The 14532-nt window shown below is 43.2% G+C and overlaps 1 protein-coding gene across 1 annotated transcript in view; it reads left to right on the forward strand.

Annotated features, from left to right (window-relative positions):
- Positions 1–14253, forward strand: part of ACSS3 (acyl-CoA synthetase short chain family member 3) — a 155974-nt gene extending 141721 nt beyond the window's left edge. The window contains exons 12-17 of the mRNA XM_073556975.1: positions 11219–11282; positions 11546–11627; positions 11713–11835; positions 12106–12205; positions 12289–12464; positions 13750–14253. Of these exons, the coding sequence (XP_073413076.1) occupies positions 11219–11282; positions 11546–11627; positions 11713–11835; positions 12106–12205; positions 12289–12464; positions 13750–13818 (614 nt within the window). The 3' untranslated portion in view covers positions 13819–14253. The remainder of the gene's footprint in view (positions 1–11218; positions 11283–11545; positions 11628–11712; positions 11836–12105; positions 12206–12288; positions 12465–13749) is intronic.
- The last annotated feature ends 279 nt before the right edge of the window (positions 14254–14532 follow it).

Raw genomic sequence — 14532 nt, forward strand, 5'->3', positions numbered from 1 at the left:
TTCAGCTCCATCGGAGCACTTGCCGACTGCCTTCTTTGTAGCTCAGGAGTAATGTCAGCATCATCATCAGCTGACCTGATCATGCTGCTAACATCATCCTGACTCAGAGTGTCGGTTAGCTTCAATTATGAGTAAAATGTAGGAAAGAAAAACTTGAGAAATACGTTATAGATTAGTGAGGTGATATGATATGCCTACCTAAAAAAAAATGTATTTTTAGGGCCCAGTTTAAAACTGTGGATACTGGGAATAAACTAGTTTGTCTGTGGTAGTGCATTCCAGAGAACTGGTGCAGAAGTAGACAGTTTGGATTATGGAGGATGTTAGTCTTAGATCGTTAACAGATCAGCCTAAGTTTAGTTTTCAAAAGGTGCATGCCTCTAAAATTGCTCAAAATGCACAAAATGTATTGAATTTGGAAAACCTTTATTAAGTCACAAATACAAATTTCCACCTCCTATGAGCAGTTATTAATTTGCTCCATTTGTGTGCTATTTTCTAAATAGATTTGATTGCAATAATGTCTCCCTCTAGGTCATGATCACTTTTTGTTGTCATTAGAATTACATTTGTGATCATATTTGAATAGTGACATTTAGTCACTTGTATTAAGTTGGGTTTCTTTGTTAAACATTTTTTGCTAAAAACTTCTTAGTAAATGATGTTTACATCATGAGGTACAATTCTTTAACTTAGTTAATTTATCTCATAGTTCAGATTTTTCTACATATTGATTCCAGTCTACACATCCTCTTTGACTCCAGGCTTTTTTATTAGGACAGGTCACAGAGAGTTTTTAGCAACCAGTAGATTCCCTAGACTGGATAGAACTGTAGAAAGCTTTCAGATCAAAGTGTTTGGACTCTTTATAGGATTACACCCTTTGAATATAAATCAGTCGTCCAGCCAGCTATACAGACTAAGAAAAATAAATAATTAAAAAATGTAGTACAGTACATTCCATAATAGTATTGGAATAAAGGCATGGATAAAATGGAATATGTAAAATCTGGTTCTTTTTTCAGTTTTCTTAAATCCTATATGTTGTAGAATATGTATAATGTTGTGTATTAACTCACTGAAGAAAATGCGTATCTCCACTATGTGTACAGTAATATGTAAAAGTTTGGGCACCTCTGGTCATAATTACTGTTATTGTGAAAGTTGAAGATGAAATGATCTCTAAAAGGCCTAAAGTTAAAAATGGCACATTTACTTTGTATTTTAGGCAAAAAATATATTGTTTTTTTCATCTTTTATGTTTAGATTTATGTGCTCAGATAACTTTGACCAATGTTTCAGACCCTGTTGGGGGTTATGGCTTGTTCTCCATCATTGTTAGGAAAGGCAAGGTGATGCAAATTTCCCAGCTTTATAACCCAACCTCCTCTGACCTTGTGTCAAAAAAAAAACAGCAGTCATAGGGTCTTCTAAGCAGCTACCTAGCACTCTAAAATGAAAATGGTGGAGGCCCACAGGGGTGTGACTACCGCGGTCACAGCAATCGCAGCTGCGACGGGGCCCAGAGTGCTTAGGGGCCCGATAGCGGAACTGCAGCCGCTCACTGGCTGTGCAGCTCCGTGCTTTGATTGGCTGCCAGGCTGCAATTGGCCTGACACGATGGCTGATGTGCGCACAGGACCTGTGAAGAGGTCACAGGAGGGGAGGAGTCAGGGGTCACATGATCAGGAGCCTCCGTGTATGCAGGACTCTGCTGTGCTGGTTGTCATGGCGCTGGATGAGGGTAAGTTTATGTGTGGGGTCAGGAGCGGTTTACAGGGTGGATGTAGCAGAGTCGTGTGTGTATGAGGTGTACGGAGCAGAGCCATGTGTGTACGAAGTGTATGGAGTGCAGCCATATGGAGGAGCTGCAGAGGGATGCGGACTTCCTCAATGAAGCTCCGCCCATGGCCACACCTCCTCCTGTCAGCTCCGCCTCTGTCGGCATGCATAGCCTATCTTTAGCATTAGGTACGCAAATATAAATATTATAAATATAAAATATTAGGTACAAAACAAAGTCTCGGCCCCTCTCCAAGGCATAGACTAAATCCCGTGGTATCCCGCCCCCTTGGCAGACACCACCTTTGGTCCCCTCAGACATTACTCGGTCTACTGCATAGATCACCGTGACCCCATGTTTACAGCAAACCCTGGCGTTTTTCTCAGTCAGAGATAAAACGAGAGGAGTTCCTGTCAGTCACCTGACTCTCTGAGTCCAGTCTACCAGAGACTCCTTCCCGGTGCAGCATCACGGTACACACCTGTGGCCCATCATTATCTGGAAAATACATGCCGCACTCCACAAAACTCATACAGACACACTGCGGTTCCCCAGGCATACCCAGTGAGGCTACCAGTGCTGCCATTTCCTAAACCACTCCAATTTGAGTCACCGCCCCTCCCTGGACTCCACCCCTTTTTGGGTTACCACCCCAATTTGGGTCACCGCCCCTCTCTGGGACTCCACTTCTTTTTGGGTTACCACCCCAATTTGGGTCACCGCCCCCTTCTGGGGCTCCAGCCCCTTTTGGGCTACTACCCTGATTTGGGTCACCGCCCCCTTTCGGGATTTCCCCATGTCCGTTATACCGGTCTTTTCAGACCACCGTTCACACAACACAGTTTGTCTCTTTTACGATACCACACAAGTCTTTGTTGGCACCACCACAGCTCCTGCTGTCACCGATCACTGACACCACCGGCTGCTGTTCACACACACATCGGCTGGTGTCCTCTTTGTAACCTCGCCGAGTTACAGGAAGCCGCTTGTCCCCTTCGTAACCCCGCTGAGTTACCGGAAGCTGCTTGTCCCCTTCGTAACCCCACCGAGTTACAGGAAGCCGCTTGTCACCTTCTTGACTCCCACTGAGCCACTGCAGGCTGAGTTGAGAAAAGAAGAAAAAAAAACACACAAAACTCACGTGTCCTTTCTGTGTGCTATTCAGGACGTTCCGTCTCTGCCTGAGACCGTCCAACACACAGGGCGCACTGGGTGCTATTCAGGGAGCGGCCCTCCTCCCAGGGTTTCCCAACACCGGCCTCACCAGATCCAGGGGCTTAGCGGGTGCTCTTCAGGACATCCGTCTCCACCTGAGACTGTCCAACACTCACGCCTCACCAGGTCCAAGGTCATACCACGTGCTCCAGGGATCCAATTCTTCTCCCAGAACCTCCCAACACTGACCCTCCAGGACCTTGCTCACTGAACCCTCCAGGTACACAGTCTTTCTCACTGACCCAGGTCAGTACAACACGAACACCTGTCCGTTACCTGTGTCGGCCCACAGGACCTTGGATACCTCTTCTCCACAGAAGCACCCTATCAATCACCAGTCTCTTTCTCACTGACCCCGGTCAGTATATCACACGGCTTGCCATACCGTCAGCCCTCCTGGCTCAGCGTTGCCCTTAGCAACTGAATTTTGCAGTCCTCTTCCGTTGCCCCTAGCAACAAGACTACAACACTGCACATAGCTTTCTCCACCATTTGTGAGGTAGCGCTGTCATTCAAGTAGGGGATTGTTATGAGCTCATTTTCTGCTCCACCAGCTGGGAGTTCTCCTTCCGTTCTCCCTCTCGTAGTGACAGGAGGTAGTGAGGTTAGTTTAATTGGTAATGGTCTGCCACCTGATGAGGATAGTGATTGGATTTCTGGAGTATCAGACTGGATATAAGACAGCCAACTCCCTATCCTGTTGCTGGTGATTCAGTCTGTTTCTCAGGTCTTGGACTTCAGCTCTGCTCCAGTCATCTCAAGTTAAGTTTGTTTTTTGCTAATGTTCACACTTGCTCTTGTTGGTCCTCAGTTTTTGTGTGGTCAGCCAGCCCGGCTGGGCTGTGCTGAATTTCCACTCTTATTTATCTGTATTTGCCAATTTGCCTTTTTGTCCTTTATTAGATTGGCCTCTTTTTGCTCTGTCTCAGAATATTCCAGAGTGCTGATATAGTGGGAGAAGTCTAGTGACTTCAGGGTTAATTTTGTTATCAGAAGCGTTGGACATTATTTTTGGTAGGGTTTTTTGGCAGATTGCAGACAGTATCTTTCCATTCCTGTCCTTTCAAGTTAGTTTGGCCCCATCGTTTGCTCAGCCTATTTTTCTGCCTTTTTTGTGTTTTCATCTTGCTTCACCGTCAATACATGTGGGGGGCTGTCTTTCCTTTGGGGTCTGCTCTGGGGAGTTAGTTTTCCTCTTTTCATACTTTAGGTTTATTTAGCTCTCCGGTTGTAACGAGGCATCCAGAACCACCATAGGCATGCTCCACGACTGCTTCTAGTTGTGTGTTAAGATCAGGGCTCTGCAGTCTGCATAGTTACCAACCTCTCTGGTTTTCTGAGACTTAGCGTGTGTTGCTTTTTTCCTCCTCGGTGACCCCCACTCATAACAGAATCACCAGCCATACCACAGATTCTAGGGTACTCAAAATCAGGAAGGAATTGTTTAAGAAAAAAGAAGGAAAAAGGGAAAGAAAAAAAAAGTGTCAGAATTTTTTTTTTTTAATATTTTTTCCTCTTTTTCACTGGGGCCGTAGGATGATTTTTTTTCTCTCCTAATGGAGATTAAGCAACTGTCTGATCGTGTGGAGCAACTTGCTGCTGAAGTGCAGGGAATTTCTACCTAACTCATTCAGTCACATGTTGCTGAACCCAAGATCCCTACTCCTGATGTGTTTTCTGGGGATTGGTCTAAATTTCTGAATTTTAAAAATAATTGTAAATTATTTCTTGCCTTGAAGCCTAACTCATCGGGGAGCTCTGTGCAGCAGGTTAAAATTGTCATCTCCTTGCTGCGCGGCGATCCCCAGGATTGGGCGTTTTCTCTGACACCTGAAAATCCTATTCTGACTAATGTGGATGCATTTTTTCAGGCTTTGGGGTTGTTGTATGATGAACCTCATGCTGTTGATCAAGCTGAGAGAACCCTGTTGGCATTAAGCCAGAGTCAGGATCCTGCAGAGTTATACTGTCAAAGATTCCAAAAGTGGGCGGTCCTTACTACATGGAATGATAGTGCACTGGCAGCTCTCTTTCGGAAAGGTTTATCAGAGACCGTAAAGGATGTTATTGTGGGATTTCCTGTTCCCTCTGGTCTGGATGGCTCTATGTCATTAGCCATTCAAGTTGATCGGCGTTTACGTGAACATAAGACTACACGGGAGGCGCTGCCACTTTCTGAACAAATGTCTGAACCTATGCAATGTGATGGGGTGTTGTCTAGGGCGCAACGTCAGGAGTTTAAAAGGCGTAATAAGCTGTGTTTTTTCTGTGGAGACGCCTCTCATACTATTTCTGTCTGCCCTAAACGAGAGAAACGTTTTGCACACACATTTGCTGTGGGCAGTGTACAACCTAAGTTCCTTTGGGCAATTACTTTGATCTGCTCCTTGTCCACATTTTCCACAAAGACTTTTGTGGATTCAGGAGCAGCTCTGAATCTGATGGATTTGGATTTTGCTAAACATTGTGGCTTGTCCATGACACCTCTGCAGATGCCTATTCCTTTGAGGGGTATTGATGCCACTCCTTTGGCAGAGAATAAACCTCAGTTTTGGACCCAGGTGATAATGCGAGTTGCCCCAGACCACCAAGAAAATTGTAAATTTTTGGTTCTGCATAATTTACATCATACTATTGTTCTGGGATTCCCCTGGTTGCAAACTCATAACCCAGTTTTGGATTGGAAATCTGTGTCTGTGGTGAGTTGGGGTTGTCAGTGTGTTCTTAAAGACACTCCTGTTTTCTCCACCTCTCCTCAGTCTCATGATATTCCTGATTATCTGGCTGATTTCTCTGATGTATTTAGTGAGAGTAAGTCTGCATCTTTGCCTCCTCATAGGAGTTCTGACTGTGCAATTGAGTTGATGCCTGGGTGTAAATTTCCCAAGGGTCGGCTTTTCAACTTATCTGTACCCGAACATGATGCTATGCGATCCTATATTAAGGAGTCGTTGGAGAAGGGTCATCCTCGTCGCCTTTGGGCGCTGTTTTTTTTGTGGCCAAGAAAGATGGTTCATTAAGACCGTGTATTGATTATCGTTCCCTTAACAAGATGACGATTAAATATCAGTACCCGTTACCTCTGATGTCTGATTTATTCTCCAGAGTTAAGAGTGCCTGCTGGTCTACTAAGCTTGACCTCAGGGGCGCGTATAATCTTATTCGCATCAAGCACGGGAATGAATGGAACATTTTGAGTACCTGGTGATGCCTTTTGGGCTCTCCAATGCCCCTTCTGTCTTCCAGTCCTTTATGAATATTTTTCGAGACTTTGTGGATAAGTTTTTGATCATCTATTTGGATGATATTTTGATCTTTTCTAGTGATTGGGATTCCCATGTGGAACATGTCCGGACTGTGTTCCGGATTTTGAGGGAGAATTCCCTGTTTAAGGGATCGAAATGCCTCTTTGGCGTACAGAGGATTTCATTTTTAGGATTTATCTTGTCTCCATCGACTATTGAAATAGACCCGGCCAAGGTACAGGCCATTTATGATTGGGTTCAGCCTACTTCTTTGAAGGCTCTCCAGAAGTTTTTGGGTTTTGCTAATTTCTATCGTAAATTTATAGGTAATTTTTCTAGTATTGTCAAACCACTGACTGATCTGACCAAGAAGGGAGCTGATGTGCTGAATTGGTCTCCTGAGGCTGTCTCAGCATTTCAGGAGCTTAAGCGGAGATTTACTTCAGCTCCAGTTCTACGGCAACCTGATGTCTCACTTCCATTTCAAGTGGAGGTAGATGCTTCTGAGATTGGTGCAGGAGCTGTTTTGTCCCAAAAAGACCCTGTGACTTCTAAGATGAATCCCTGTGCCTTCTTTTCACGAAAGTTCTCCCCATCTGAACGCAACTATGACGTGGGGAACCGGGAATTGTTGGCCATAAAATGAGCATTTGAGGAGTGGAGACATTGGTTGGAGGGAGCTAGACATCAATTTGTGGTCCTCACCGATCACAAGAATCTGATGTATCTGGAGTCGGCTAAACGCTTGAATCCTAGACGGGCTAGATGGGCCTTGTTTTTCACGCGTTTTAATTTTGTGGTCTCTTTTCTTCCGGGCACTAAGAATGTTAAGGCAGACGCCCTTTCTAGGAGTTTCTTTGCTGTTTCTCTTACTGTGACTGAGCCTACTACTATCCTATGTGAGGGGGTAGTTCTTTCTGCCATTTCGCCCGATTTGAGACGCGCCCTGGAGGAATTTCAGGAGGATAAACCTGAGCATTGCCCTATGGGAAGATTGTATGTTCCTGACCAGTGGAGAAAGAGAGTGATGTCTGAAGTCCATTGCTCCGCATTGGCTGGTCATCCAGGTATTTTTGGTACCAGAGATTTGGTGAGTCGGTCGTTTTGGTGGCCTGCCTTGTCTCGTGATGTCAGGAATTTTGTACAGTCCTGTGGGACGTGTTCTCGGTCTAAACCCTGCTCTCGTTCTAGTGGGTTGCTGATGCCCCTCCCGGTGCCGAGGAGGCCATGGACCCATATCTCAATGGATTTTGTTTCTGATCTTCCTGTCTCTCAGAGAATGACTGTTATCTGGGTGATTTGTGATAGATTTTCGAAGATGGTCCATCTTGTACCACTCCCAAAGTTGCCATCTTCCGCTGAGTTGGTACCCTTGTTTTTACAACAGGTGGTTCAGTTACACGGGATTCCTGAGAACATTGTGTCCGATAGAGGGGTCCAGTTTGTTTCCAGATTTTGGAAAGCCTTTTGTTCCAATCTGGGAATTCAGTTATCCTTCTCCGCGTTTCATCCCCAGACCAATGGGCAGACTGAGAGAACAAACCAGACCTTGGAGTCTTATTTAAGATGTTTTATTTCTGCTGATCAAGAGGATTGGGTCTCATTTTTGCCCTTGGCCAAATTTGCGCTGAACAATAGAGCTAGTTCTGCCACTTTGATGTCACCCTTTTTCTGTAATTTTGGGTTTCATCCTCGATTCTCTTCAGGACAAGTAGAATCTTTGTCCTGCCCAGGTGTGGACACTGTGGTTCTGAGAATGCAGCAGATATGGGACCAAGTGGTGGATAAGTTGTCACTCTCTCAGGAAAAGGCCCAGCATTTTTCCAAGCGGCATAGGACCATTGGTCCCTGGTTTAAAGTGGGTGATATGGTTTGGTTGTCGTCTAAGAATATTCCTATGAAGGTTGCATCTCCTAAATTTAAGCCAAGATTTATTGGTCCTTATAAGATTTTGGAGATTCTTAATCCTGTTTCTTTTCGGTTGGCTCTTCCAGTTACGTTCAAAATCCATAACGTATTTCACAAATCACTGTTGAAGAGGTTTGTTGAGCCAGTAGTTCCTGTGGCGGCTCCTCCTGACCCTGTTTTGGTTAAAGGCAATGTGGAATATGAGGTAGAGAAAATATTGGATTCTCGCTTGGTCAGACGGGGACTCCAGTATTTGGTCAAATGGAAGGGTTATGGCCAGGAGGATAATTCTTGGGTCTCTGCCTCGGATATTCATGCCGATAGATTGGTTCGTGCTTTTCACTGGGCCCATCCTGATCGGCCCGGTGGCGTGGATGAGGGTTTGGAGACCCCTCCTCAAGGGGGGGTTACTGTTATGAGCTCATTTTCTGCTCCACCAGCTGGGAGTTCTCCTTCCGTTCTCCCTTTTTGTAGTGACAGGAGGTAGTGAGGTTAGTTTAATTGGTAATGGTCTGCCACCTGACGAGGAGGGTAGTGATTGGATTTCTGGAGTATCAGACTGGATATAAGACAGCCAACTCCCTATCCTGTTGCTGGTGATTCAGTCTGTTTCTCAGGTCTTGGACTTCAGCTCTGCTCCAGTCATCTCAAGTTAAGTTTGTTTTTGCTAATGTTCACACTTGCTCTTGTTGGTCAACTCAGTTTTTGTGTGGTCAGCCAGCCCGGCTGGGCTGTGCTGAATTTCCACTCTTATTTATCTGTATTTGCCAATTTGCCTTTTTGTCCTTTATTAGATTGACCTCTTTTTGCTCTGTCTCAGAATATTCCAGAGTGCTGATATAGTGGGAGAAGTCTACTGACTTCAGAGTTAATTTTGTTATCAGAAGCGTTGGACATTATTTTAGGTAGGGTTTTTTGGCAGATTGCAGACAATATCTTTCCTTTCCTGTCCTTTCAAGTTAGTTTGGCCCCATCGTTTGCTCAGCCTATTTTTCTGCCTTTTTTGTGTTTTCATCTTCCTTCACTGTCAATACATCATGTGGGGGGCTGTCTTTCCTTTGGGGTCTGCTCTGGAGAGTTAGTTTTCCTCTTTTCATACTTTAGGTTTATTTAGCTCTCCGGTTGTGACGAGGCATCCAGGACCACCGTAGGCACGCTCCACGACTGCTTCTAGTTGTGTGTTAAGATCAGGGCTCTGCAGTCTGCATAGTTACCAACCTCTCTGGTTTTCTGAGACTTAGCATGTGTTGCTTTTTTCCTCCTCGGTGACCCATTCATAACAGGGGATACTCGCTCAGCAGCCGCAAAATCAGATCCGACACAGATTTTCCATAAACTCATAACAGTCCATGCGGTTTATTCAGCAACATAAACCCATAGAAGCAACATAAAGTTCTTATAACAGCATAGCGTCCATGACAGAGTTCAGCTCTGTAATCCCTGTTGTCACACAGGTTAAACACACACAGGCTTTCTAGCCTCAGCTATCTCACCCACGTCAGGGTCACTCATGGTTCCTTTAGCATACTGCAGATGTCCATTCCCTCCAGGGAACTCCCAGGTACGTGCAGCCATTAACACAGCATTCACCTGCTGTCAGAAGGCAGCCCCATCTCACTCAGACGGGACCTTCCACACTGGACCAACCAGGTCCCAGCATTCACCACATGTAACCTACCCTGGCCACCTTATATGGTCCATAGCCACGCTCACCGGGTCACATGTCTATGACCTCATCACAGGTCCTTCACACACACATATACACTTTACAATTGTGTTATTAAACACACCCCCCTGGGTGGTTTTGTAGGTAACTAGTCCCTGACACATTGAACCAGCACCTCAGCAGTATCACTGCTGATTAACACACACATAAATCTCCATCTCAAGGCCACCCACCTTGAGATACATAACGGTCATTCAGTTTCTTGCCATTCATCCACTCTCCTGGGACATCCATACAGCGCCCCCTAGTGGACACAGTAGTCACTAAACCACAATATATATATGTGTGTGTGTGTGTGTGTGTGTGTGTGTGTGTGTGTGTGTGTGTGTATATATATATATATATATATATATATATAATCGTATATGCTTGTGTATATGTTGACCCGAGTATAAGCCGAGGCACCTACTTTTGCCACGAAAAACTGGGAAAACGTATTGACTCAAGTATAAGCTGGGTATGCATTGTCCCCGCATCCCCATCCTGGTATGCATGGCACCTCATTCCTGTCCTGGTATGCATGGCTCCTCATCCCTATCCTTGTATGCATGTCCCTCATCCCTGTCCTTGTATGCATGGCTCCTTATCCCTGTCTTGGTATACATGGCTCCTCATCCCTATCTTTGTATGCATGGTTCTTCATCCCTATCATTGTATGCATGGCTCTTCATCCCTGTCCTGGTATGCATGGCACCTCATCCCTTTCCTGGTATTCATGGCACCTCATCCCTTTCCTGGTATGCATGGCATCTCAACCCTATCATTGTATGCATTGCTCCTCATCCCTATCCTTGTTTGCATGCCCCCCCCATGAGAAAAGCATTAAAAAAATCACCCGGCCATAGGAGTTGCTGGAAGCTGGAACAAGATGCTGCGAGGGTGCGCAGGGAAGGTAGGTAGGATTTTTTTTTTTTTACAGCTGCTGGAAGCCTGCAGCTGACGCTGGGCGCTCTATAAGAGAAATTAACATTCATTGCCAGTGCAGTGAATATTAATTTCTCTTTAGCAGGAGGCACAGTTACAGCCACATCTCCGCCGCTTCCCCACCCCCGCCAGCTTCTGGGACAGTGACTTGTATATAAGCTGAAGGGGGCGTTTTCAGCACAAAAAATTTGCTGAAAAACTCAGCTTATACACGAGTACATACGGTATATATTTTGCCTAAAATACAAAGCAAATGTGTAATCTTTAGCTTTAGCCCTTTTAGAGATCATTTCATCTTCAACTTGCTTAATTGTTCACAATAACAGTAATTTTGACCAGGGCAGCCCATATTTTATAAACCACTGTATATATAGTCTATAAAAAGCTTATTAAATGCACATGATATTTTTATTGCAGTTAAAATATTGGACGGCCAAATGCAGGAAGTGAAGCCAAACACTCTGGGGAATATTGTAGTTAAGTAAGTGATATGGTTTTCGTACCTTTATTTTTAAAAAAAGAAAAAAACAGAAGCAACTACAATGACACCCAAGGAAATGTGCATGTGCGATCCCGGCCTAATCTGGCTCATTGGTGGCCTTGAATGCATGCCCCTTTCCCTCCCACTTTTCCAAATAAGTCAGAATGATCTAATAGTCTATATGAAATTGTAGTTTCTAATTTGGAGTAGTTTCTAATTTTATTCTTTATTTTTTCGTTTTGTTTTTTTTCTTTTTGCTTTAGGTTACCGTTGCCACCAGGGGCTTTTTCATCTCTTTGGAAAAATGAAGAATTGTTTAAAAGCCTCTATTTTGAGAACTTTCCAGTAAATATAACATTGAGACTATTGGTTAAATATACACATACCAATATTTGTTTTGTTTCTCTAATTTTTATTTTATATTTATTAGGGATATTATGACACAATGGACGCAGGCTACATGGACGAAGATGGATACGTGTATGTATTGTCAAGGGTTGATGATGTCATTAATGTTGCTGGACATAGGTTATCTTCAGGCGCCATTGAAGAGGTTGGTCAACCTAGCTACGTTTCCTACCTAGAAGTGTTAAAATGTACAAATAGATATAGTATAAATGTAAAATCTGCTGTGTATTTGAATTCATATCAGAAGATGGTATCGCTTATAATAATGCTATTTAATATTGTCTGACAGGAGATGACTTACCCTACTGTTTGCCCGTAATTGGACCTTTATGTCCTACTTGATACCCATTTTGGAAATCTACAATACAACACATAATGAAATGTATAAGTTTTCCTTTTTTTCACTCTTACGTAGTCTGTATTACTCCATAAGTCGGTGGCAGACTGTGCTGTAGTGGGTTTGGAAGATCCCTTGAAAGGACATGTTCCCCTGGCACTGTGTGTCCTACGAAATGGTAAGCACTGTATTTCTCCTTTGCTTTCCTTACATAGGTATGTAGTATGGGACATTACCTAATATACATGTTGTTTATTTTAGGTGTTGAAAAATCAACTGACAAACTAACTCAGGAAATAGTGTTACTAGTCCGGGAACATATTGGGCCCGTCGCAGCATTTCGGAAAGTGATCATTGTAAAGCAGCTGCCTAAAACGCGTTCTGGCAAGATACCGCGCTCCACTCTCTCTGCACTAGCCAATGGCAAGCCATACAAGGTCAGCCAACAATGTCAGATCGGCATAATGTCAGGCTGGACGGTAAAGCGCATTAGTAGTATTTTCTTGTGTAATTTAGTCAATGTGGACTGTGCATGCAGAGATAGCTGTCAATCACTTATAGGACTGCCCACTGGACACGTGTATACAGTCTTCCCTATATGACTGCATACAGAGTAGCTGTCCATCACTTATTGGTCTGCCTACTTTACTCACGTGCATATAAACACCAGGGATTTCATTGAATAAAATTAGGAGTTATGCTGACACTTTTCCAGCAAACCTATAGATCATTCTGCTCATCTTCTCCTTCCCTATACCATACTGTTCACAGACTGGACTGCATGTACATTGTGACAAGTTCTCTTTAATACCCTAATTCTGAAAAGGAAAATAAAATAAATTAAAAGTATGTGTGTGTATAATATATATATATATATATATATATATATATATATATATATATATATATATATATATATATATTGTAAATATAATCTGCCTAACTGTTGCTGGAAATGGACTTATACATACTCCAACTAAACTCTTGGGATCATAAGCTTTTTAGTGCCCCCTTGTGGTGGCTGCAGGCTGCCATAATTTTATTATTGAACTATAAAGGTGTGTGAGAGGGAGCGAGGTTTTGGAGCTCTGTGAAAGAAAAAATATTTATCCTTAAATTAGTTTGCACATCTCATCTTCTTCCCCTCCATGCACAATGAACTCTTCATCGGTCAAAGGTCATAGACATTAATGAACATCACTGTATTGTGTCCTGAGATCCATGTACTTACTGTACAGCAAAGCTGTAGATGCTGTTAATTGATACTCAGGCAAGTTGTCTGCCTACTATATATAGTTCTGGTTTTATACAAAAAAATTGAATCTAAAACCTGAAAATATGAACACGGTGTCTCAGTGGTTAGCACTGCAGACTTGCAGCACTGGAGTCCTGGGTTCAGAATCGCACCAAGGACAACATCTGCAAGGAATTTGTATGTTCTCCACGTGTTTGCGTGGGTTTCCTCCCATGTTCCAAAGACATACTGATAGGGAATTTAGATTCTGAGCCCCATCGGGGACAGTGATAATAATGTGTGCAAACTGTAAAGCGCTGCGGAATATGTTAGCGCTATATAAAACATAAAGATTATTATAACATACCAGACAAAGTGTTTCAGGATCTAGTTTTAATTATTGCAAATAACATACTTCTAAATTCCCTTTAAAAATAAATACAGGTTATAAATCTCAAGGTTTTTCTAACTGTACTGCTTTCTTCCAGATCGGTTCAACCATCGAGGATCCTGGCGTTTTTAAAGATATTGAAGAAGCTGTGCAAGCGGGACTGTGAATCAAGAAGACACTTTTTTTTCTTAAATGGCCTAAATCTCTTTGGTACAAAGAAGCAGCTAGAACGCTCTTTGAAGCGTGAAACTTAACCATTTTAGGTTGATAAATGGAACTAAAAAAAACTTTTAGTTTAGCTGTTTCATTACCACTTTGAATTTTCTATCTACTTGTAAGGATTATTGCGATATCGCACCGTTCTATTTGATACATCGGTATACTTTTATGTCCAGTGACAACATATACATTATGTGTGTACATAAATTCACACACGTAGAAATATTACTAAGTAAATAACTTTTAGCTCAGAATGTAAATCTCTATTCCCACAGGACTTTGCTCTTTACTATGTCATTGTTACATGGAATCCTAATTTGCGATCTCCGATGATTAACACTGGCCATGTAGTATGCCAAGGATAAATACAATTTTTCATTTTTGTGGTTGTTTTACAGTTTTCTTTATCTTCACACACAGCGCCCCCAATAACCTTGGGCTGCCATTGGTACTTCAGATCATGGGTTGTGATGTTTTGGAAAGAGAGCAGCCATGTTTTTCTAATCCTGGATAACATGGCACAAAACCACTGAGTCCATTACATGGCTGCATGCTATAGAAATAAGGACACCCTTGCAGCCATGTCAGCAAAGACCACTGCGGGCAGCCGAGAGGCAGCATTAAAGTGGTGTTAGGTAAATAGTGCTGATTTTGCTATTTT

Source organism: Dendrobates tinctorius, unplaced genomic scaffold (genome assembly GCF_039654945.1).
Source record: "Dendrobates tinctorius isolate UK_male_01 unplaced genomic scaffold, ASM3965494v1 ptg000241l, whole genome shotgun sequence".
Classification (NCBI taxonomy): Eukaryota; Metazoa; Chordata; class Amphibia; order Anura; family Dendrobatidae; genus Dendrobates; species Dendrobates tinctorius.